We start from the raw sequence: 26,221 nt of genomic DNA, 5'->3' as shown, positions 1-26,221 counted from the left end.
TGCCATTCATAACCTGTTATATATTTATAACCTATTGTACTTTATTCTGAGCCTTTTGAGCAAGCACTGGCAGTAAGCTGATTGTTTCTGATCTCTATAGGAATAAGTGGATACTATTTTGAAGTTGACTCAATTCCATTACTTTAGGATGTAGTTAGTAACAGGAAAATCATCCTCCATATGATAGCCATTCATTTACTCAACAGATATTTACTGACCACCTGCATTGTCTCAGGCTCTGTACTCAGACTAGGGGCTATATTGGCAAACAAGACCATCTTTAAGGAGCTTGCATACAAATAATAAGGAGATAGACAATGCTAGATCAAATGTGGCGCTGTTAGTCAGGACAAGAAGTTGGATTTTGTGCAGAGTGCAATGGGAAGGCATTGAAAGTTGTAGGCTGATGGCCATGCTGACTGAGCACACACAAGCAGAGTTAAGTGTTATAATCAAATACATTACAGCTTATGTTTATCTGACACATTTCAGGATATAATCATTACTATATGTAATTGGCAATATAAAGAATGCATCTCACAAAAATTAGTGTAACTTTTTCACTAATATAATTTCTTAGTCTAAACATTTTTAGATCAGCTGATGGGAGGTTATCCTGGTGATTTGGGAAAACTTATGCAAGATCTCCTTCCCCTGGGAAAAGAGGAGTCTCTTAAATGACATTATTCAGCCTATCTGCCTTCTGCAGTGTTGACCTTGGAAAGGATGAGATGAAAGCAATGGGGAAGAGAGCAGTGGCTCATTCCTTTTCTTGCAGCTGATGGAATGGGAAGGGAGGAAATATAGAGGGTAGATTTGTTACTAGAGGTGTTGGTGAACGTAATGCTGCATGAAAAAGCTTGATGGTGTGCTTAATGAAAAATTTAGTTATGAAATAGAGAAATGATATGAATCAGGAAACTGAAATCAGTTCCAGTTATGGAACTGATTGATTCGGAAGGAGGCATGTGACCCACACTGAGTCAAATTCTTTCTCCTGAGAATCTCTGCTGCCAGGCCACACAGTCTGAGAGTGTTGAGAAGCGGACCTATAAAATCATGTAGAATTAGGCCGGGGGCAGTGGCTCACACCTATCATTGCAGCACTTTGGGAGGGCGAGGTGGGTGGATCACCTGAGGTCAAGAGTTTGAGACCAACCTGCCTAAGGTGGTGAAACCCTGTCTCTACTAAAAATACAAAAATTAGCTGGGGGTGGTGGCAGACACCTGTAATCCCAGCTACTGGGGAGGCTGAGACAAGAGAGTCACTTGAACCCAGGAGGCAGAGGTTGCAGTGAGCTGAGATTGTGCCATTGCACTCCATCCTGGGCGACAAGAATGAAACTCGGTCTCAAAAACCAAAACAAACAAACAAAAAAATGTATAGAATTGAAGCTAAGGTGAGACTCTGGGCAACTTAATGCCACATAAAAACCAGCAGCCTGGTTGGTAATTCCTTCATGGGCTATGAACTAATCCAAAAATTCAAGTTTTTACTGAAACCCACAGACTCATTCTTGTATATTACTAAGATTTACTGTCTTGGAATTTGCAAAGTAAGTTATTAAATATTCCTAGAAGTTGGTATTCATAAACTCAAATTTGTTTAGGATTCTAAATTAGTACTCTCGTGCGGTACTGGATGACGTTGCATGTATCTTACCATGTACATTTACATACATTTTCTGAAATTTGGGGGATGGATGCTGCCTTATTAATGCATCATTAGTTTTCACTATCATTTTACTTGTTTCTATTTCTGCTTTTTAAATTAAAAATTGGCTTTGCCATCAATTTTTTAAGCTGTGGGTTGTATGCTTGTGTTCATATTTCTACCCATGTCCCCCCTCACACCTTTTATTAATGTATAGATTTCAAGATTTGTTTGTGTTATGGTTCAATTTCGAATCGTCCTCATTTCTTAGCTAACGCAAATGTATGTCACAAATTCTCCTAAATTGTGTTTGTTTGGTAAGGCTTTATTTGTGGTGTTCTTTGTAGTGGATGTTAGTTATGTTGACGGTTGCTTAATATCTTTTGAACACTCTTTTTGTGCTTAAGGAATGTCCCATAGCATGAACCTTGTCTAACCAAGGTAGAAGCAAAAACTCATTTCCTAGTTTCCCTTGCAAGAATGCAGGATCTGACTTAGGCTCTGCCAGTCAGACACACCTCCTTCACACTGTCTGATTTAGAAGTTAGAGATGCAAGAAGGAAGAGTTGAACTGTCCACTCACAGTTCTGCCCTGGCAGCAGCGGTATTTCTAGTGTACAGTAGCAACAACAATGGCTACAATATTCCTAGATGACAGCAGAGCTAATTGTTGCATCTGGTGTTTCCTACCAAAGACAGGGTTCCTCCATCCAGTTGTTTGGGTAGTGTGATATTAGGTGTTCCTAGAAATTTAGCCTTAAATATGTTTCTTAAGCTTTTAATAAACTCATTTTCTGTCTAATAAGCCAGAGTTAGCTTCTGTTGCTTGCAGCTAAGAACTGCTGATAGATGGTACTTGGAGATTTGTGCTGTTTTGAAAACTTGATTAATGTATATCCCAGACCCCAAGTTTACCATAATTTATGGCATTCCCCTAATTCCCTAGAATTCGTCACCTCAGAATTCCACTATTTAATCACTCATTTAAATGTCTCATTCTTGAATCTTAATCTCTTTCTTTCTAGTTGCTTGCTATAGATGCGTTTTAGCATAATGGTTAGCACTATAGTCTCTGGAGCCACATTGCCAGAATTTGAATCCCACCTCTGTCATTTGTTAGCATTGTTGTTTCTTATGCAAATTGCTTAACTGGTCTGTGCCTGTTTCCTCACCTTTCAAATGGGGAAAATAATGGTGCCTAATTTATGTGATTTTTAGTGAGACTTTAATACATGTAAAGTGCTTAGAGTGACTGGCACAGAATAAGCACTTCATGTGTATCATCATTAGCATTATGATTAACTGCTGTTTTGGCTAGTCTTTATTTTCATTCAGACCTCAGTATTTCACCTCTCTTCTTTTCTGTACCTGTTTTACTTCTTTGTTCAGCTTAGATTTCATGGTCCCTCATTTTATTAACTTCATTTACTTTCTTTCCAGTACTTTAAATTCCCATCCAAGGTTCCATTCTTTACTATCCCTAAAGGCAGTCAAAAATTGCTGCAGAAAGTCATACAATAGGGTATATGGCTATCATCATAAATGGCAGCCAAATACACACTGACCTTCAACATGGACCTGCAGTACTATAATGTTTCTGCAGTACTACTATGTTTCTTTGGTCAGACACTCCTACCTTCTTCAGTAACATTTCAGATCTTTTACTTTTCTAAAACCAGAGATCCTGGGGTTTTATGTGAAGTATGATTTGTAAAACCTGACAGTGTGTTCAAAACCTTTAAAAACATTGTGCCTGTTAGATAACAGCATTCTGAGGACCAAATTCAGCAGCCTAGTAGTTTTCTACCTCCAGTATAATCAGTGTGGGCAGGCCAGTCAAATAAATTATCAAGTGGCAGAAGTTAACTTGAGAATCTAGGTGCTGGCTGGGCACAGTGGCTCATGCCTGTAATCCTAGTACTTTGGGAGGCGGAGGCGGGAGGATCACCTGAGGTTGGGAGTTTGAGATCAGCCTGGCCAACATGGTGAAATCCCATCTCTACTAAAAATATAAAACTTAACCGGGTGTGGTGGTGCACACCTATGATCCCAGCTGCTCGGCAGGCTAAGTCACAAGAATCACTTGAACCCCAGGGGCGGAGGTTGCAGTGAGCTGAGATTGCGCCACTGCACTCCAGCCTGGGCGACAGAGTGAGACCGTCTTTAAAAAAAAACAAAAAACAACCTTTTCAAAACAGTTAAACAGATGCCTGGGACTCTGCCCCATATATTTAGTAGGTTTGGAGTAAAACCCTTAGCACAGATATTTTTCAAAAACTTAACAGATATTGCTGATGCAGAACAAAGCTGAAAACCACTAGCGTGGCAAAAAGCTCTGCACATTTTAAGTGCAAAATAAGATTAGAATAATGCATGCTTTACTTCTGCCAAATGAATTTTGAATGAATAAATGATTTTACAGCGTATTTTAATTCCCCTGGTCTACATGCATGTTGCAACTGAGTTAAGCACTGTTTAAGTCCAGGCACAGAAAAGTAGGAGAGATCTGTTTTGTTTTGTTTTGTTTTGTTTTGTTTTTTGGTGGAAGAATACAAAATAAAATGTAGGTATGGCAATCACATCCATCCTTCTTAATCTTATCTCTGGGCTCACAGTAGTTTTCTTATAATTAGTGGTCTTATGACCAGGGCATTCTTCCTGTAGCAAGCAATACAAATAAAATGTCTAACCCTCTTGTACTAGAACTGGAATGTGCTGAGCTCCTATTTTCCAGTGCTTACAAAATTGGCCTAGAGCAAGCAAGATGAGTACCATACTATCCCAACCCAGGGCTGTTGCTAAATTATAAGCCTTTAAAGCACTTTTTCCTTCTTTTTCACCTTAACTCCTATCCTTCAGAGGCAGCCTACTTCTCACTTCCTCTTTCCTAAGAAGGGCTCTTATATCAGAAAATACAGAAGAAAGTTAGTATTCTTTAGCTCATTTACCCCATGGACTTATTATAGAGGAATGAGAGTCTACTTTATCTCAGATAATATCGTTTGACGATATTAGATAAAACATTCTCTGGCTTCATTCAAAATAATCTTTGGTACATTTTAAATCAGCATGTTTAAACAAATCAATATGGTCTTTGGTTCTGTTTTTCAGGGAAGATAAAACATGATTATATTCTGTCAAGGAGACTACCTGTACATAGGCTGTTTCCTACTATACCTTTTTCATCTCAGCCAAGGTTAATTCATTACAAACAGAACTTTACCATCCTTTGTATGTAACTCAGCTACTGGAAGTGAGAAGAAAATGAAACAATCCAATTACTGTGGATTTTTTCAACTCCTTTGCCAACACATATACATAAGCACACATCTCTGTTCCTTGTTTCTTCCTCTCACCTCCATCCTCAGCTATGTCTTTCCTCTTCTGTACCTTATCTGTGTGTCCCTTGACCCGTTTTTCATATCAGGCTTTTAGAAAAGCCTTTAAGGCTACGTGAGCCACACTGCCAGCTATGTGGAATTATCCCTTTTGGCATTGTGTGTTTGATAGGAAAAATATTTCTAGAGCTTCAGAGGCAGTTCTTTGTGTGTATGTGGGGGTGAAGGGGAGGAGGGACCAGATGGAGGAATGTGTTCTATCTCAGTTAGAAATGTTAATTAATTATCCCATAGAAACTTTTATTATAAATGGTTATTAGATTCCAGAGTACTATGAGTGCTGATAGTGCTATTATTTTCCTATGAGGAGATAATGTTCTAAGTACTGAATAACATGAGTGTATTACAGAACATCACTCATTAGTAAATGAGAGAAATTACCTATGCAGTTTTACTTTGTGGTTGTCTTTTGTATAAAACATTGTGGCAACTAGGAAGAGCCTTCAGATCTCCTTTGTCTTTTTGCTTTTTGGAGACACGGTCTCTGTCACCCAAGTTGGAGTGCAGTGGCGCGATACTGGCTCACTGCAACCTCTGCCTCCAAGTTCAAGCAATTCTCGTGCCTCAGCCTTCTGAGTAGCTGTGATTACAGGTCCCTGCCATCACGCTGGGCTAATTTTTGTGTTTTCTTTTTTGGTAGAGACGGGATTTTACCATATTGCCCAGGCTGGTCTTGAACTCCTGGCCTCAGGTGATCTGCCTGCCTCGGCCTACCAAAGTGCTGGGATTACAGGCGTGAGCCACTGCGCCTGGCCTCCTTTCTTGTTTTTGTAAGAATAATCAAAGGTTACTGGATGGAGATATTCTAAGATACTTATTCCTGTGAGGATATAATTAGCATTTTGTGACTGGTAAAATACTAAACAGAGACATTTGAAATTGATGCTATTACATCCTTACCACGTATTGACTCTTAGTGAATTTTTTTTTTTTCCTGATTCAGCTGTGACTCCAGGCAGGATCCAGAGGAGTTTTCCAATCTCTTCTCTGGGTTTTTTAGAGACTTACTTTATCCTTCTATATTCGCTTCTTAAAGCACTACATCAACCTTAAAAGGGCATAGGAAAGGGCGAATTCTTAATGAATTTTTTAGAAAATTGAATATTTATTCTTTTTTGTTGGTTGGTTTTTTTTTTTATTTTTTAAAAAATCAGATTTAGTGAGGTATAATTTGTGTCAGATAAAATTCACCAAATGTATGTAGTCATGAAACCATGATCATAGTCAAGACATAGAATATTTCCTTTACCCAAAAAACTTTCCTTGTGCCCCTGTGCAGTCAGTTCCCTCTCTCTAGCTCCTGGCTACCACCAATCTGTTTTTTGTCCCTATAGTTTTGCCTCTTCCAGAATGTCATATAAAACAGAATCATACAGTAAGTAAGTGTAGTCTTTCGGGTCTGGCTTCTTTCACTCAGCATAATGATTTTGAGATTGTTTTATGTGGTTAAAATAAGGTATGATTTCACAAATCACATAGTTTATTACCATACAGAAAGAGTTTTCCCCACCTTGTTCACAATGTTTAGAGGGGGAGAATAATAAGAACAAATCTCACAGGGAACACATTTGATAGACAAAGTCCATAAACCACATGTAAGTGAATACTAGTTTCATTTAGAGTCCAATAAGTAAAGTCTAGTTGTGCATTTAGGATGGAAACAGGCCACTGTGAATGTAAAGTCTAGTTGAAGTTTGAGGTGTATCTTTCTATTAGATGTTCTCTGGAGAGAAGGTCTGACCAACACTGGAGATCCATGATGACAACAAGGTTTTCAATGCTAGGAGCCATGTCATCAGGGAGGGAGATTACACTCCATGTTCTTACCACAGCAGAACATTTCAGTCACAATAGCAGACTACGTGTTTGTAATCATTTCAAAGCTACACAACAGAGATCCACCTTTGTTGTTGTATGCATCAGTAACTGGTTCCTTTTTTATTGCTGAGTAGTCGTTCATTGTATGGATATACCACAGTTTTGTTTATTCATTTACCAGTTGGTGAACATATATGTTTCCAGTTTGGGGCTATTAATGAATAAAACTGCTGTGAATATTTGCATACAGATCTTTGTGTGGACATATGTTTTCATTTCATTTGGATAAATAGCTAAAAGTAGCATTGCTATGTGTATAGTATGTTTACCTGTATTAAAAAAGAACCAACAAAAAATAAAATGCCTAGGAATACCTCTAACCAAGGAGGTAAAAGATCTCTACAAGGAGAACTACAAAACACTACCAAAAGGAATCATAGGTGACACAAATGGAAAAACATTCCACGTTCATGGATTGGAAGAATCAATATCGTTAAAATGGCCACACTGCCCAAAGCAATCTACAGAGTGCTATTACTGTCAAACTATCAACGTCATTTTTCACAGAATTAGAAAAAAAAACTCTTCTAAAATTCATGTGGAACCAAAAAAGAGTCTAAATAGCCAAACCAATCCTAAGGAAAATAACAAAACTGAAGGCATCACGTTACCCAATTTCAAACTATTCTATAAGGCCACAGTAACCAAAACAGCATGGTATTGGCACACAGGCAGTCACACAGACAGCAGAATAGAGAACCCAGAGATAAAGCTGCACACCTACAGCCATCTGATCTTCAACAAAGTTGATAAAAATAAGCAATGGGAAAAGGACTCCCTGTGCAATAAATGGTACAGGGATAGCTGGCTAGCCCTATGCAGATGAATGAAACTGGACCCCCCTCACTTTCACCATATACAAAAATTAACTCAAGGTGGATTTAATATTCAAATGTAAGATCTCAAACTGTAAGAATCCTAGAAGAAAACAAAACCTAGGAAGTACCATTCTCGACATCAGCCTCGGGAAGGAATTTATGGCTAAATCCTCAAAAGCAGTTGCAACAAAACCAAAAATTGACCAATGGGACCTGATTAAGCAAAAGAGCATCTGCACAGCGAAAGAAACTATCAACAGAGTAAACAGCCTACAGAATGGAAGAAAATATTTGCAAACTACGCATCTGACAAAGGTATAATATCTAGTCTATAAGGAACTTAATTCAACAAGCAAAAATCAAATAACCCTATTAAAAAGTGGGCAAAGGACATGAAAAGACATTCTCAAAAGAAGACATACAAGCAGTCCATAAACATGAAAAAAATGCTCAGCTTCAGTAATCATCAGAGAAATTTAAATTAAAACCATAGTGAGATACCATCTCACACCAGTCAATATGGCTCTTATTGAAAAGTCAAAAAATAACATGCTGGTGAGGCTGTGAAGAAAAGGGAATGCTTATATATGTGCTGTTGGTGGGAATGTAAATTAGTTCAGCCAGTGTAGAAAGCAGTTTGGAGATTTGTCAAAGAACTTAGAACTGCCATTCAACCCAGTAATCCCATTACTGGATATATACCCAAAAGAAAATAAATCATTCTACCCAAAAGACACATGTACTCATATGTTTATCCCAGCACTGTTAACTATAACAAACATATGGAATCAACCTAGATGCATGTCAATCATAGATTGGATAAAGAAAATGTGGTATATATACACCATGGAATACTATGCAGCCATAAAAAAGAATGAAAACATATCTTTTGCAGCAGCATGGATGCAGCTGGAGGCCATTACCCTAAGCAGATTAATGTAGGAACAGAAAATCAAATACTGTATGTTCTCACTTATAAGTGGGAGCTAAGCTTTGGGTACACATGGACATAAAGAGAGGAACAGTAGACACCCGGGACTCTAAAAGTAAGCAGGGAGGGAGAGGGGAAGAGTTGAAAAACTACCTATTGGTTACTATGCTCACTACCTGGGTAATGGGATCATTCATACCCCAAACTTCAGCGTCTCACAGTATACCCATTAGCAAACTTGCACATGTACCCCCTGAATCTAAAATAAAAGAAAACTGAAAATGAAAGAGCCAGAGGGTTGTCAAAAGAGCTGTACAGTTTTACATTCCTACTGACAATGTGTGAGAGTTATAGTTACCCCATATCCTCATTAGCACTTGCATTGTTGGTCTTTTTAAAGTTTTTGCCATTCTAGTGAATGTGTAGTGGTATCTTATTGGAGTTTTAAATCTTCATTTCCCTGATGACACTGTTGAGCATCTGTTCATGTGCTCATATTTGCCATCCATATTTTTTCCTCAATGAAATTTCTCTTTAATTCTTGTCCATTTAAAAAATTGGTTTGTATTATTGATTTACAACAACTGTGGATGAAGTCCTTTATCACATATGTGTTTTGTAAATGTTTTCTTTCAGTATGTGGGTTGTCTTTTCATCTTAACAGTGTCTTTTGAAGAGCAGTTTTAAATTTTGATGGAATTTAACTTACCACTTTTTTATTTTATGATTTATGCCTTTTGTTTTATCTAAGAATTCTTTGCCTAACCCAAGCTCATAAAAATTTTCTTTATGTCTTCTTCTACATAGTTTATAATTTTAGCTCTTACACTGAGGTCTGTGGTTCATTTTGAGTTAATTTTTGTGTATGATGCAAGGGAGGAGGTTGATTCTTTTTGCTATGCTTATCTAGCTTTTCCAGAATCACGTTTAAAAGATTATTCTTTCCACATTGAATTATGTTGGTACCTTTATTAGATTATTGATTTGAGAACTTTCTTCTTTCTTAATATAAGCCTTCAATGTTATAAATGTTCCTTGAAGCACTACTCTAGTTGCATTCCATAGATTGTGGTTTTATTTTCATTCAGTTCAAAATATTTTTCTAATTTCTTCTTTCAGCTGTGGGTTATTTATTTATTTGTTACTTAAAATTTTTTTTTTTGAGATGGGGTCTTGCACTGCTGCCCAGGCTGGAGCACGGTGACACAATCACAGTTCACCGCAGCTTCAGCCTCCCAGGCTCAAGTGATTCATCCACCTCAGCCTCCCCAGTAGCTGGGTCCACAGGCGCACACCACCACACTTGGATTTTTTTTTTTTTTTCGTAGAGACGAGGTCTTACTATGTTGTTCAGGCTGGTCATGAACTCCTGAGCTCAAGCAGTCCTCCTTTTCCCAGCCTCTCAAAGTGTTGAGATTACCGGTATGAGCCACCATGCCTAGCCACCTATGGGTTAAAGGTGCTTTTTTTTTTCTTTTTTCTAATTTAATTCCATGTGGTCAGAAAACATGCATTGTATGATTTCAGTCCTTTTAAATGTGTTGAGCTTTATTTTGTGGCTTTGAATATTCTTAACTCATACCTTAAAAATTTTTTTCATTATTATTTATCTAAAAGTAGTGATTTCCAGATTACTATTTGATATATCATTTTTACTTTTAAAAGGGTAATGAATTATACTTTACCTCCTTCTTAAGAATGATTATTTCTTCACTATCTAGTAAATTAACATTTGCTATTTTTGCTTTGTGGCCACAAATATGCAAACTGTTCTTCCCTCTCTGTGCTTTTTTTTTTCCATAGGCCTAAGATCTGGCAAACTTGGTGAACAGTGTGAAGCAGTTGTTCGCTTTCCCAGACTTTTTCAGAAGTATCCATTCCCTATTCTTATCAATTCTGCATTCCTAAAGTTAGCTGATGTTTTCAGAGTTGGGTAAGTCTTTTTAAAGGCTCAATGTTCTAAAGTACTTTGTTCGTATTTCTTGTTTTCTATTGTGGTCTTTTTCTTTTTGCCTTTTAGGACTTCCACCTGGTTAGTTACCATTAGTGGACACACATGACATGTGCAGCACATCAGTGTGAGATTTAATGACGTTTAAAGCAAAAATGAGGAGTATAATTTAGACAATACTTATTTCTTTGGAGAACAGAATAAAATTAAGAGAACCTTGATATTTTACTGTATACTTCAGGAAAATCTGTGGCTTTGTACAGATTGTTTTTGAGAAGTTGCTGATTTAATAATTTATTTTATAGCATAAGATGCATGTCTGTGAAGTACCTGAAACATATAAGCACTGAATACATGCCGGTTTGCTTTTTCGCCCCCACCATTCCCTCTTCTGCTGCTTTCTGCCATTCTCCGTGCCCTCATGTGCTCATATGAGGAGGAGAAGAGAAGTTGTGGATTAAGCGCAAGAGAAGAGAAAGACCATCTGACTTCCTGGCCTTGGTTATAATACAGTTTGAGGAGATTTAGTTCTGCTCTAGGTCTTCTCCTTGTGTCACTGCCATTTTGGTGTCTTGCAGCAAGACTATAGCATAGCTAACTGCTTATGCTTAGTGTCCACGTAAAGTACAAACTTTAAGTAACTCTTTTAGTAGTGAAACAAATAATGATAAGATTGAAAAATATTTGCTGTTGCTAAAATTTAATATTATTAGTGTTGCTTTGGTTCCTAATTAAATATTACTTTCTAAAGTGACCTAATTTATTTTATTTCTGGTTTTTCTAGAAATAATTTCCTGAGGCTGTGTGTTCTTAAAGTTACCCAACAAAGTGAGAAACATTTGGAGAAGATTCTAAACGTGGATGAATTTGTGAAGAGAATTTTTTCTGTGATTCATAGTAATGATCCCGTGGCAAGAGCCATCACCCTCCGGTATACTGTATTGTAATAATTCACTGTAAGATTATTTGAACTGTAGTTATGTACAAAAAAGGCAGTATATTTACATTTTTCGTTTTGAATATTAGGAGTTGTTTTTGGTTTTTTGACTAAGAGTCAAGGCAAAACTGTGATAACCATCCCAATCTGCAAATGCTTTTTAGTTAACATCTATGTTAACTGTTTTGGTTATAAATTGTTGCCTAACTTGTGTTTGAAATGCATCTCTATATAGGTAGGTGTTCTGATCAAATAACTTGGTGGATCTCAATATAACAGCCTCAGCCATTTTGAACTTTGCCTTCCTGACCTTGTACTTAATGTTTTCTGTCAGTTTTCTATATTCTTCCCTGATTATGTGATCATTTTTAATGTGACAAATCATACTTGATCTCACTGAAGAACATCAGATACAACCACTATAGTTTCTTTAGCTTTTTCTTTTCTTTCTTGGCATATTTTAAAAAATGTATTTGTTAGAATTTCATTTTGTAAGCCTTATATCCAGCTTGAACTATATTCTCTTTTTAGCTCTGCCATTTATAGAATCATATCTATAACTTTTTATATCTTTTGAAATTCACTTTCCTAAATTATAGGGTTCATTTCTGACCTACCCTGCCCAGACAGTCTTCTTTTTAACCAGGAAGTTCGGGATGTCACATCTTCCCTGAACGTCCTTTTTTCCACACCAAGAATCAGTTCTTCCTTCTTGTTCAGAATTTAGTGCTTTTGTCATTTCTTTGCCTTTTGAGTGATTAAATTGTGAGCAGTATGTGATATTTTAAAGTCAGTTAATTGATTTTCGTCTTTTGAAAGCTATATTCAATAGAATTTATTTATTTATTTATTTATTGAGATGGAGTCTCAGTCTCTCGTCCAGGCTGGAGTGCAGTGGCGTGGTCTCGGCTCACTGCAACCTCTGCCTCCTGGGTTCAGACAATTCTCCTGCCGCAGCCTCCCAAGTAGCTGGGATTATAGGTGCCCGCCACCACGCTCAGCTAATTTTTTTACTTTTAGTAGAGACACGATTTCACCATGTTGGCCAGGCTGGCTGGTCTTGAACACCTGACCTCAGGTGATCTGCCCATCTCAGCCTACCATAGTGTTGGGATTACAGGTGGGAGCCACTGCATCTGGCCCAGAATTTAAACTTAAGATATTTTTACCCTTTACTTCAGCAAATATACCTGTAGGAATTTTTAAAATAAATCATTTTAAAACTGGTGAATATATGTATATAGATGATTATAGTGTCATTTTGTGGAATGAAAAATTGGGGAAAAATCAACATAGGAATGGCTATTTGTGAACTACTGTATAACTTTTAAAGAGTAAAGTGAGTTGTGAGTCTATATATGCTGACATAGAAAGATACTAAGTTTGGCCAGGCGTGGTGGCTCAAGCCTGTAATCCCAGCACTTTGGGAGGCCGAGACGGGTGGATCACGAGGTCAGGAGATCGAGACCATCCTGGCTAATACAGTGAAACACCCCGTCTCTACTAAAAATACAACAAACTAGCCGGGCGAGGTGGCGGGCGCCTGTAGTCCCAGCTACTCAGGAGGCTGAGGCAGGAGAATGGCGTAAACCCAGGAGGCGGAGCTTGCAGTGAGCTGAGATCTGGCCACTGCCTTCCAGCCTGGGTGACAGAGCGAGACTCCGTCTCAAAAAAAAAAAAAAAAAGAAAGATACTAAGTTTTAAAAAGTTGTCAAATAGTATCAATTTTATTAACTCATTTTGTCAGTTAATACTAATGTATATGTTTATATAGGCTCAGAAAAAAATCTAGAGGAATATATACCATTAACAGTGATCATTTTTGGTAGAGTCTTTGGGTTATAGATTACAAGAGGCTTTTCCATTTGACATTTTTTTGTAATGTTTGAATTGTTTTTCACAAATGTGGTTTTTTTTTTTTTTTACATCAAAAGATAATAGATTTAACTGGTGGAATGATTTCATAAATAATTTTAGAGCTAGCCTGAATATTTTGGTAAGAATGTAGATTAATATTTGTTATTCATTTTGCATGCTTGCCCTTCTCTAAGTCATGGCAGTTGACTCTTGCCTCAACTCTTTTTTTTTTTTTTTTTGGAGACGGAGTCTCGCTCTGTCACCCAGGCTGGAGTGCAGTGGCCAGATCTCCGCTCACTGCAAGCTCCGCCTCCCGGGTTTACGGCATTCTCCTGCCTCAGCCTCCCGAGTAACTGGGACTACAGGCGCCCGCCACCTCGCCCGGCTAGTTTTTTGTGTTTTTTTAGTAGACGGGGTTTCATCGTGTTAGCCAGGATGATCTCAATCTCCTGACCTCATGATCTGCCCGCCTCGGCCTCCCAAAGTGCTGGGATTACAGGCTTGAGCCACCGCGCCCGGCCGCCTCAACTCTTTTTTTAAGCACTATGGTTATCAGTAAAACCAGCGATCTCTAGAAAGCTTCCAAAAAGAAGGATCATTTAAAGGAAAAAATTATTAGATTTAAATCAGATTTTTCTACAGTAACACTTGTTGCAATAAGTATTAAAGGAAAATTGAGCTAAGAATTTTATATCTAATCCAGTTTTCATTTAAAAGAGTGGTAAAATAAAAAGATTCTCAGGCACACAAGGCCTTAGGAGGTTTGCCATATAGGACTTATTTTGTAAACATTCTAGAAGGAGGTACTCAAGTAGGAAGAGAAAAAATTAAGCTGGAAGCAGTGGGAATAAGTCGTTAAATGTGTCAGTATTAGACTAATCTTTTCTGGTATAGTAGATTAATAGTCATTTGTTATTTCTTTTGAAAAATGTATAATTTCAAAACCTTCAAATTAAATATAAATTACATATTTAGTCCATTTTAGTTTCTTGCTACTAATAGTATTAATAGTACTAGAAACAGTACTAATTAATTGAGTGTAATTACAGGGAATAATTAGGTGATTACATGTCACATTGGAAGGTTATTTAGGATGTTGACTTTGAAAAAGGTTGTCATTGTAGGAACATTGTAGGTTTTGTTTACTGCAGTGTTTTGCAAATTTCTAAAATTTATGCCTTGCTACTGAAAGGATTTTTCAAACTACTTTCTGTTGTTTATATCACAAACAATAGATTTTTTTCCTTTCTAAGTGTGTAATTTTATTATGAAGCAGACTGTTTTCCAAGCTTTACCTTCTGCACCGTTGTTGATTCTGGCATGAGCCCCAGCAGTGTACTCAACCACTCCTTTCTTGATCTTGAGGACATTTGAAAATCATCATACCAATATTTACTGATGTGGGAAAAAAAAGATTGGGAGATCTTACTTTTTTTTACTTTGTGTATCTGCTTAACAGCAAAAATGTAGTATTCTTAATGCTTTGCTGAAATGGACTTCTTTATGCAACATTGGAAAATTGATATTCTGATGCTTTAATAATTCAGAGGTTTCCTTTCTGGGCTGTTTGGTACCTGGAATGTACTTCAAGGTGATTGTTACAAATTTTGCTTTTTAGATAAGCCATCTTAATTTTTCTGACATATTGAAATATGTAAAAGTGTTTAAAATTTGAGTCATGGATTTCTAAAGTTATGCTTTCTTAACCAGAGTTACATGGAATTACCTATAAACTTTAGTTTTGATCATCTGGCTTTGCCTGGCCTCTTCCTTTTCTGACCTTGACTTTATCATATGCCCGATATTCTTGGGTTTCTCTATTTCTGTAGGATGTTGGGAAGTCTGGCATCAATAATTCCTGAGAGGAAGAATGCTCATCACAGTATTCGTCAGAGTTTAGATTCACATGATAATGTAGAAGTTGAAGCTGCTGTTTTTGCTGCTGCAAACTTCTCTGCACAGTCAAAGTAAGCATACAGAAGTACATCCCTTTTAGTAGTTTGGCTTTCCAAGAAAAGTTTTGAAGGAAAACTGATCAACTTATATAAACACTAAGAGATACAGGAAAGTGTAAATGACAAGGTATATTTTCCAAGAAGGTTTACCTTACACTGGGGAAACAAGACTTAAATTCATAAAATAGAAAATGTAAGTACAAATGTTGGCATTAATTGTGTAAATGAAATGAGTTTCCAGAAGGACAGGATCAGCGTAGATTAGTTGGGGAAGGCTTCATTGGGTAGCAGAGGCTTTATTCACTGAGGAGCTTCTCTCAGACATATACATCTGTAATACTAAAATGCTTACTCACTGTCTTCTAATGTTAATTTGTTTTGCATTAGAGCTGTCCACAGTTTGGCAAAGACAATAACTTGAATTAAAACCAATTTTAACCTATTCAGAATGTCATGTCCTACACTTGTTTTACAGAACAGTATTTTTTGGAGGGGGGGGCGGGAGGATTAAATGTTGACCATAGTTTTATTACTATGTTTGATTGGCTTGTTTCTCTTCTGTAAAATAAAACATAATATCCCCCTGACTGACAGGAAAAGTAGCATTGCCTTCTGGGGAGCGTTTTGGTCATATGTATGAAAAGCCTTAAACAGGTACAGCCCTTTGACCCAGGAAATTCACTTCCAAAATTTATCCTAAGATACCAGCAATATGTACTGATAATTATTTATATGGATGCTAGGTGTAGTGTTACTTGTAACAACAAAAGAAATGAGAAGCAACCTAAATTTCTGCCATTGAGCTTAGATAAATTATGATCATACAGTAGAATACGGTAACAACTTAAATGTTTCTAGAAACATATTTGGAAGCAGTTTACATAATAGGTTATGTAATATGACAGGTTTGTTTTAAAAAAAAACCCTAATAACTTATGTAATATAATAGGTTTGTTGAAAAAGAAGAAAAGGCCTAGTATTTGTATTTATGCAATAGAAAAAAAGACTGGAAGGATATATATAAAATCTTGTCTCTGAGTGGTAAGATGGTATATAATTTTGTTTTCTTTTTATACATTTCTCTATATCTTGGCATGAACAAGTTCCAGTTTTATAACCAGGTGAATAATAAATTTTTTTTTTAACATTAAAAAAATTAGTATTTGCATACCTTTCTCTTCAGCTTTTGTTTTGTTTTGTTTTTTGAGATGGAGTTTCGCTCTTGTCACCCAGGCTGGAGTACGGTGGCACAATCTCAGCTCACAGTAACCTCCGCCTCCCGGGTTCAAGCAATTCTTCTGCCTCAGCCTCCCAAGTAGCTGGGATTATAGGCGCCTGCCACCATGCCTAGCTAACTTTTGTATTTTTAGTAGAGATGGGGTTTCAGCATGTTGGCCAGGCTGGTCTTGAACTCCTGACCTCAGGTGATCCACCTGCCTCGACCTCCCAAAGTTCTGGAATTATAGGCGTGAGCCACTGTGCCTGGCCCCTTCAGCTATTCTTATCAAACCTTCAGAGTTCCAGGAATTCTTATTGAAAAAGTAGATAATAGAAAGCATATAGTTTTAATTTCATGGATCAAAATTAATAAATAGATGTGGCAGTAATTGATGATCAGAAATATCTGAATAAGTAGAGTTCCTTTTTGTCCCTTTGAAAATAAGCATTTTTTTCCTCATTGAGAGTCATTGGTATTGAGAGGACTTGTAAAAATTTCAGTCACATGTCTTAACTATGAGGTTACATTCTGAGAAATGCATTGTTAGGCAATTTCATCGTTGTGCAAACATCATAGAGGGCTTACACAAATCTAGATGGTATAACCTAATATACACCTAGGTTATATGGTATATAACCTGTTGCCCCCAGGCTGTAAACCTGTATAGCATGTTTCTATGCTGAATACTGTAGGCAATTGGAACACAGTGGTAAGTATTTGTATATCTACACATAGAAAAGGCTCAGTAAAAATGTGGCATAAAAGATAAAAATGGTATTCCTGTATAGGGCACTTACCATGAATGGAGCTTGCAGGACTGGAATTTGCTCTGGGTGATCAGTGAGTGAGTGGTAAATGAAAGTGAAAGCCTAGAACATTACTGTATTACTACTGTTGACTTCCTGGACACTGTACACTTAGGCTTCGCTAAATTTATTTTTGAAGTTTTTCTTCCTTCAATAATAAATTAGCTTTAACTTACTATAACTTTTAACTTTATACAGTCTTAATTTCTTTTAACTTTTTGACTCTTTCATAATAACACTTAGCTTAAAATACAAACATGTAGCTGTATAAACATAATTTCTTTATATCCTTATTCTGTAAGCTTTTTTTGTTAAAATTAAGACGTAACTGGGCACAGTGTCTCACACCTGTAATTCCAGCCTATAATTGGGAGGCTGAGGTCGGGGTATCCGCTTGAGCTCAGGAGTTCAAGACCAGCCTAGGCAACATAGTGAGACCCCCTCAAAGAAAACACTCAGGGACACATACGTTAACCTAGACCTACACAGGGTCGGACATCAAGACATCTCTGGCCAATATGAATTTTTCAGCTCTGTTATAATCTCTTGAGGCCGCTGTCATATATGTGGTTTGTTGTTGACCAAGACGTTGTTATGCTGTACATGACTGTACTTTTACTGATTAGGAGTTGTGCCTAGTGAATAATTATCATCTGATTACCACTGCCAAGGTGTCAGTGCTTCATAGTCTGTCCGATTAAATATGTACTTCCAGTGCTTCCAAAAATAGTTTTCTAAATTTAGTTTCTAAATTTGGATGATAAATTTGTAATTTAGTGATTAAATTTTATATATGAGAATCACTTTTAGTTCAGTTTTTCTCTTGTGTTCTTATTAGAAGCTAATTTTATTTCAGTCTGTGTAATTACTGGTTTTGGAAAATGATTAAGACCAAGTAAGAGAAACAGCAATTCTTTACTTGTGGAAATGATGATTAAACATCTAAATTAGCAGTTTATGTAGAAACAGTTTTTAATATACCATGCTTTAATGTGATAACTTGTAATTTTTTATATTAAAAAATACCAAATGAGTCTCTTGTCACCTAGGCTGGAATGCGGTGGTGCAATCATGGCACACTGCAGCCTCGAACTCCTGGACCCAAGTGATCCTCTCACCTCAGCCTCCCAAATTTCTAGGATTACAGGTGTGAGCTACTGTGACCAGCTGACAAGATTTATGTTTTTGAGATCAGTGTTCATGTCTTCTCCCAGAAATAATGACCTGGCTTGAGATCACATATCTCAGTCAGTGCTGATGGATTTTTTTTCTAGTGTCTATATTGATCGGTTTTGGATATTAAATCAGAGTAACAAGCCAAATAAGACTTTTAGAATTTATTTAATCCTGTTCTTCCCCTGTCTCCTACCGTCACATCTGTTTTATTCTAAACCAGAAAATTTTAAATTGCTAGTCTCTGGGTCACAAAGCAGGAGTTACAAGCTCAGATGCTTTCAGGGGCCAGGTGAACATTGTCAGTGAGAGCAGTGTCCCCTAGTGGCATCTGTGGTGAACTGAAGCACATCCGCTCCATCTAAAGTGCCCCATGGCACCAGCCTGTTGTTAACAGTGTGGGAATGGATGCCCAGTGCTCAGGTCTCAATTTTTGGCAAAGGAGAGGGGATAATCTGAACAACCAGATTATTCGATTTGGGCTCACTATATTTAAATGTTGACATTAAGAATTTTTAAAAGGTTATTTTAAAATAATTTTAAAATATTATTACACACAAAAAGCCTGCAGTCTCCTGGTTTGCAGTTTCTTGGCCCTAAAGGTATGTAACTGATTTTTAAATTTCAAGTTGTTATAAGAAGTCTTTATATGGTTATTAAAGAAATACTTACTGAATATCCACCATGTTCAGACACTTTTCTAAGTACCAGAAATATAGAGGTGAAAAAGGTCAGGCCCTATCGTTATATAAACACAAAATAATTTCAGATGCTTGTTAGTGTTATGAAAAAATAACACTGTATTGTGATAATGGCCTAAGTGAGCTGCTTTAGAGCGGTGTTGGCATAGCCCATTTGGTTGCTCGAGTTTTTGTTTTAGTTGTGTTTCTTACCACCTCCCCTAATCCGAGCACCTGACCTTGGAATGTTAGTTGCAGTTTGGAATATTGGATTTCTTCTGTTTTATTTCTTTTAAGTCCTTAGAAAATATAAGCAAGTGTAATTTTTTGGTTTTAAAGTTTTTTCTGTTCTCTTTTCCCAAAGGGATTTTGCTGTAGGAATCTGTAACAAAATCAGTGAAATGATTCAAGGTATGTATTCTTCATTTAGTATTATGAGTGACTTTATGAGATTTATAATAGTTGCTAACACTAATTAAGTACTTATTATTTGCTAGTCACCATACATTCAAATAATATTTATTAAGTATCTTCTATGTGCCCACACTGTTACAAACGCTGAGGATACAGGAGTGAGCAAAACAAAGTCCTTACCCCCATCTAACCTACACCCTGGTCAGGGGTGGGGTGTGTGGGGATAGACAAATGTGCATGTGACATTTCTGGTGCTATGGTGAAGAAGTGAGAGAAGAAGGATAGAGAGTCTCAAAAGTAAGTCGGTGGGGGGAGAGAAGGGACTTATCTATTTTATATATATTGATCAGAGAAGGGACTTTCTTGTATATATTGATCAGAGACGATCTCTGATGAAGTGATATTTGAGTGAGACATGAAGGAGAAAAAGGAGTGAGCCATGCTGATATAGTCCTGCATTGCTTAACAATGGGGATCCTGTGTGAGAAATGTGTCCTTAGGCAGTTTTGTTGTTTGAACTTCATAGAGTGTACTTACATAAACCTAAATGGTATAGCCTCCTATACACTTAGGCTGTATGGTATAGCCTATTGCTCCTAGGCTGTAAGCCTATGCAGCATGTAACTATGCTGAATACCATAGGCAATTGTAACAAAATGATAAGTATTTGTATATCTGAGGTAGAAAAGGTAATATATTGCACTGTGGTGTTACAGTGACTACAGGATCTCTGAAGTTACTCGGAATTTTTCAGCTCCATTATAATCTTATGGGACCACCATCTGTCATGTGGTCCATCATTCACCAAAGCATACTTATGGGGTGCATGATTAGTTTAGGGAAGACTGGTCTGTCTGAGAGACAGTAATGTTATTAGGAGCTCTGGAACTCTCTGCTAATGTCCTTCCAGTGTCTCCCAGTTGCAGTTAGAATCAAATCCAGATTCCTTACCATAGATTACAAAGCTCTGGTTTTCCAATCTCTTCTTTTATACCATGAGTCATGTGTATTAACCCTATTTATCCTTATAGCAGTCATTATGGGAGCCCAAGAACTCCCATAGGGTTAATACCCTTGTCTTACCCCTAATTTATCCTAGCAGTCATAAAAGGGAGCTCTTGGGCTATAGCATTGCATGACTCTAGAGAACACCACTTTGTTTATATTCTTATAAAGAGCATTCTTTTGAATTGTGCAACGTGGCAGCCTTGGATAGGTAATACTATTATGTTCGTTTTACAGGAAAGGTAATGGAGCCACACTTAAGCTGAATGATTGGTTCACAGTCAAAAAGCTGATAACTTGCAGTTTGGCTTGGAGGCCCACGCTTTTAACCACTATGCTATCGTGCCTTTCTAAGACATGAATTTCTTAGTGTAGTTATATTTTGCATGCATTTAAATTGTCCTTCAAATTAAAATGAAAGAGAACTTGCTCACTTGCGTAAATAATAAAAATCACTTAAAGACCAAGCTACAGTGAATGAGCTTTGTTGTTTTCCCCTTTATTCCTTTGTCTTTTTTCTTCCATCATTAGCAAAAGGGCTTTCCTGCAGAAAGGTATCCTTATGACATTAGAAGGAAGCATCACTTATTCATTGACCAGGATTTTATCAATTGCCTGCTATATCAGACAAGATCTCAGCAGGAAACAGGTGGCACATTTGAATTAAGATAACTCAAGGAAGTTGTAATAAAGGGGCCATTCACAAAGGCATGGCCAGGGTATACTATAGGGGATAATGTAGTTTTTGAGCCTGTAATAGCTGTTACCACACCTCTAACAGTATAGGTTAAAGAGGGGTTACTAGAAACTTGGAGTCATGTCAGGAGGGCCACTTTAAGAAACTAACCTCCAGGAGCATGATGTGACCCTTCTGTGAGAGAACCAGGGAATAAATACTGTGACCTCATTCTCTGCAACTCCTGCTGGGCTCTCCATTGGTTAAACTCAGAGGGCAGATAGCAAGGGAATTGATGAGAGCTATACAGGTGAGCCTTCTAGGATGCTGGAGTATTCTGTGTATCTGATGGTAGTTATATGGGAATGTACATATGTAGAAATTCATTAATCTGTACACTTAAGATTCATTACTTTATTGTTCCTTAAATTTTATCTTAGAAAAATCTAAAAGAACAGGAATTAGGAGAAGAGAGAGGCAGAGGAAAACATAGGAGTGTGGGTGGAGGAAAAGTGGAGGAAAATTGGAACCCAAGACATGGAAATGGAAGAGGAGTTTTAGGAACAGAGTATCCTGACATTTGGTTTTAAGCCACTTGTGTTTCTGCCAAGTAAAATCTCTGAGCCTCACTAAATCTTTAGTAAAGATGCCTGTAAACACTAAGATCCCTCTGAGTACTGGGTTGAGAATAAACTTGCAGTGGAGGAAAGGAGGGGATATGAGAGTGGAGTCTGCCATGGGGAAAGGCCTAAGTAGGGAGAATACTTAGGAGACTTTCTATAATTAAGTAAAGAGATGGTAGTGGAAGTGGATCGGCATGGTAACAACGGAGGTAGAAAGAGTTAGTTTTGGGTTTTATTTTGAAGATAGAACCAATAAGATTTGCTAATACATTTGGAGATGGGATGTGAGAGAATCCTACTTTCATTAATTAAGAAAGACTCCAGGGTCTAAGGAGTTATAATGATGTCATTTACTGAGACAGGAGTATTTTTGGAGGGGCAGTTTCAAGGTGAAGATCAGTTCTCTTTGGGCCCTATTAATACAAAATTCTTCTGAGACCTCCTAGTGCAGATGACCAGAAGGTAATGAGATACATGCATCTGATGTCCTGGGCAGGAGGACGGGTGGGTGGCAACCTTTCACATTTAGCTGATAAGGGAAACCATGGGATTATATCAACTCACTCAGGGAAAGCACATAGAATGACAAGAGAATTTATTACCAACCTATGGGAATATCAGAAATTAAAGTGTAGACAGACGAGGAGACTGCAAAGGAGGTTAAGAAGGAACAGCCAGAGAAAGAGGTCAGAAAACAGTAAGAGTGGAAGAGCCAAAGCCATTAGGAGAGAGTTTCAAAGATAGAATGGTCAGCAGTGTCAAGTGCATTCAGAACCTTAAGGAACAAAATAATAACAACATGAGCATGACGTGACCCTGCAGAGAGGAAAGCAGGGAATACTCTGATCTCATTCTTTTCCCTCTGGCAAAACCAAGTAGAGGCCATCTAGCAATGGAGTTTGTTGATGTAGGCAACTGTTGGACGTTGAAGTGCTGTCTTACGTTCATACCCACAATTGTATCACAATGGAAAAACCAGCGATATGCAGAGTATAATTAGCTTGTGGCATGTATGTGGTCATACATTATGACTGAGAAATTTGTGTTCACCATTAATTACCACAAAGCCATGCCATAGAAGAAAAGATTTGTTGGTTTCACTCCACTGTTGACAGGAAAACGTGAATTAGGGTTAGTCTTCGTGGACCCAGTTGTGTATGCAATAAAGAAAGGCATTTACTACACAAAGTTCAGAGGATTTCAAAACTGTTCTACACACAGTTTATTCACATCCTGATTCTGATTTAGTTGTTGAAGGAAATAATTAAAATCATAAGTATAATCAGACTGTAGCCATCAAGTGTGTGTGTTTGTGTGTGTGTATATATATATGTATATGTGTATGTATAGTTTTTTTACTATGATAATGAGAGGAAATAGGCAGCAAATATGACTTTGTTTCTACTGTGCTTTTGAAGACAGTTTTATTATCAGCATGTAGTTTTATAATCATTGAAAAGTTAATGTCAAGATAAATACTTTGGAAAAACTGAATTTATTGATTGGTTCTAGTATAATCTTTAATGTTACAAATATAATATTAGTATACTGTGTTTTTCAAGTGCAATTTTGCTAATTGAGTCACAGCTTTTAATCTGGAATATTTTAAGGATGATGATCACAAATACCTTGAGAATTATTTTTGTGTCTAGGTTTAGCGACACCAGTAGACTTGAAGCTAAAATTGATACCCATCCTACAGCACATGCACCATGATGCAATCTTGGCTTCCAGTGCTCGTCAGCTTTTACAACAGCTGGTCACATCCTATCCGTCCACCAAAATGGTGATTGTGTCTTTGCACACTTTCACTCTACTTGCAGCTTCATCTTTGGTTGATACACCTAAGCAGGTAATTTCGATTTTCTTTAAACTGCCTGTTCTCTGGTGAACATAAATATATGATTAGAAATAAGAAAGTGGCCCATAAGTCTTGAGGACATTAAGGTTCTTTTCTGTAATAAAGGTCAGATTAATTTCCTTTTGCTTGCTTTTTTATTCTCTCTGTTCACAGTACTGATTGTTGGGAGCCCTTGAGGAAAATGAGATGTTGTGGGGTACATGGCTGGCTGTGAAGCTGGCCATATTAAAAAAAAAAAAAAGATAGAAAGGATTGAGTATCTGTTAAATGCCAGGTCCTGTGCTAAAACTTTAAAGTTAAATGGTAGTATTTTACAAACATGGAGAAAGAGGTCCAAATGTGGGCACGTAGCTAATGAGTGATAGGGCTCTGATTTGAAGTGAGTCCTGTCCCTTTATAAGTTTCACTAAACTACACTGCATTTCTAATGATCATTTCAGTTACAGTATTGTTTATGGAGTGACTTATTTCCTTTATAGATTCAGCTTCTGTTGCAGTATTTGAAGAATGATCCCAGGAAGGCAGTAAAGAGACTTACTATTCAAGATCTGAAATTACTTGCTGGTAAAACACCACATACTTGGAGTAGGGAGAATATTCAGGTATGTAGAACTTGTAACATTTTATATAGAAAAAATAATATAACATTACAATATAGTAAAATGTTTTGCATTTTTATATTGTCTTTGTCATCTAAGTGGTTGAATATGAAAAACTTCTAAAGCATTGTTGATGTTTGTGGCAGAAGTTATTTTATAAGTGGCACAATAAATATATAAAACTTCTATACTTCAGTGTTTGTTTTAGTCAATGAAACTTGCCACTCAGTTGCTTGTTCATTTTCCCATAGTAGCACTAAGGCTAATTGAGAAGCCCAATTACATTGGTTTTTTTATTCTTGTATTTTTCAGTCAATTTGGAGAGAAAAATTTAGGGGCTAACTGTTATCTGTAATGGAGATGGGGCTGGATGGGCAACTGGGGAAGTATGTTTCTCCATGGAGAGCCGAAGACATTCTTAAGTCTTCTTTTGTAAACAGAAGAGCAGATCTCACTCCTTAGACTTCTAATGTGACATCTTTGACACCATCTATTACCATCTGTTAGGTTAAATTAATATTTTATATTTATTTTTTTCTCAAAATAGAACCCTGTTTACCCATTACAGTAGAGACACACCATTTTGCAAATAATGCTATTTAAAATGGAATGGAAGTTTTTATCTCTTAGCATCATCATGACTCCAGTGGATCAAAAATCTTTGAATTTCAGATTATTAAAACTAAACTGCTGTGTTTGTTTTTCTGTTTGTTTGTTTGCAGTTTTCTAAACATCTTTTAATTTACTATATTATGATTTGATGGTCACAGATATCCCAAGATAAGGACAGTTGTTAAATCTGCATTTCATAGATAGGCACTTAGGGTTCAGAGAGACTTAATATGCTTAAGAGAGCATCTTAAGAGAAGTAAATTAAGAATTTAATTAAGACAGTTTCTGTCCTCTGATCCCTAGTCCTACTGCTTTTTCTACTAAATAATGCTATCTTTCCAAGAAGAGAATGTACCCAGCCACTTTAGTCATTTTAGAGAATTTGTATAAAGAACCAAACCCGGTTATTTAGAAAGATCAGTGGGCGGAGCAAGATGGCCGAATAGGAATACTTCCAGTCTCCAGCTCCCAGCGCGAGGGACACAGAAGACAAGTGATTTCTGCATTTTCAACTGAGGTACTGGGTTCATCTCACTAGGGAGTGCCAGACAATCGGTGCTGGTCAGCTGCTGCAGCCCGACCAGTGAGACGAGGCATCGCCTCACCTGGGAAGCGCAAGGGGAAAAGGAATCCCTTTTCCTAGCCAGGGGAACTGAGACACACAATACCTGGAAAATCGGGTAACTCCCACCCCAATACTGCGCTTTACCAAGGGTCTTAGCAAACGGGCACACCAGGAGATTATATCCCACACCTGCCTGGGAGGGTCCCACGCCCACGGAGCTTCCCTCATTGCTAGCACAGCAGTCTGATCTAATGGCAAGGCAGCAGCGGGGCTGGGGGAGGGGCCCCCGCCATTGCTGAGGCTTAAGTAGGTAAACAAAGCCGCTGGGAAGCTCAAACTGGGTGGAGCTCACAGCAGCTCAAGGAGGCCTGCCTGTCTCTGTAGACTCCACCTCTGGGGACAGGGCACAGCTAAACAACAACAACAACAACAACAACAAAAAAGCAGCAGAAACCTCTGCAGACGCAAACGACTCTGTCTGACAGCTTTGAAGAGAGCAGTGGATCTCCCATCACGGAGGTTGAGATCTGAGAAGGGACAGACTGCCTGCTCAAGTGGGTCCCTGACCCCTGAGTAGCCTAACTGGGAGACATCCCCCACTAGGGGCAG

General features: G+C 37.5%; 1 protein-coding gene across 3 annotated transcripts in view; it reads left to right on the top strand.

Annotated features, from left to right (window-relative positions):
* The window catches only part of INTS7 (integrator complex subunit 7), a 99,674-nt gene that overhangs the window by 3,649 nt on the left and 69,804 nt on the right, over window positions 1–26,221 (top strand). For 2 of the 3 annotated variants that reach the window (XM_017853042.1, XM_017853041.1), the window contains 6 exons: window positions 10,483–10,612; window positions 11,415–11,561; window positions 15,254–15,391; window positions 19,622–19,668; window positions 23,628–23,827; window positions 24,316–24,438. In XM_017853042.1, the coding sequence (XP_017708531.1) occupies window positions 10,483–10,612; window positions 11,415–11,561; window positions 15,254–15,391; window positions 19,622–19,668; window positions 23,628–23,827; window positions 24,316–24,438 (785 nt within the window). Of the gene's footprint in view, window positions 1–10,482; window positions 10,613–11,414; window positions 11,562–15,253; window positions 15,392–18,532; window positions 18,552–19,621; window positions 19,669–23,627; window positions 23,828–24,315; window positions 24,439–26,221 lie in introns of those variants that run through there. The other variant, XM_017853043.1, reaches the window with a different exon arrangement.

The sequence above is a fragment of the Rhinopithecus bieti genome, unplaced genomic scaffold, assembly GCF_001698545.2.
Source record: "Rhinopithecus bieti isolate Rb0 unplaced genomic scaffold, ASM169854v2 scaffold_35166, whole genome shotgun sequence".
Lineage (NCBI taxonomy): Eukaryota > Metazoa > Chordata > Mammalia > Primates > Cercopithecidae > Rhinopithecus > Rhinopithecus bieti.
The sequence above is the reverse complement of the archived record's forward strand: the minus strand, read 5'-3'. Positions and strand labels throughout refer to the sequence as shown.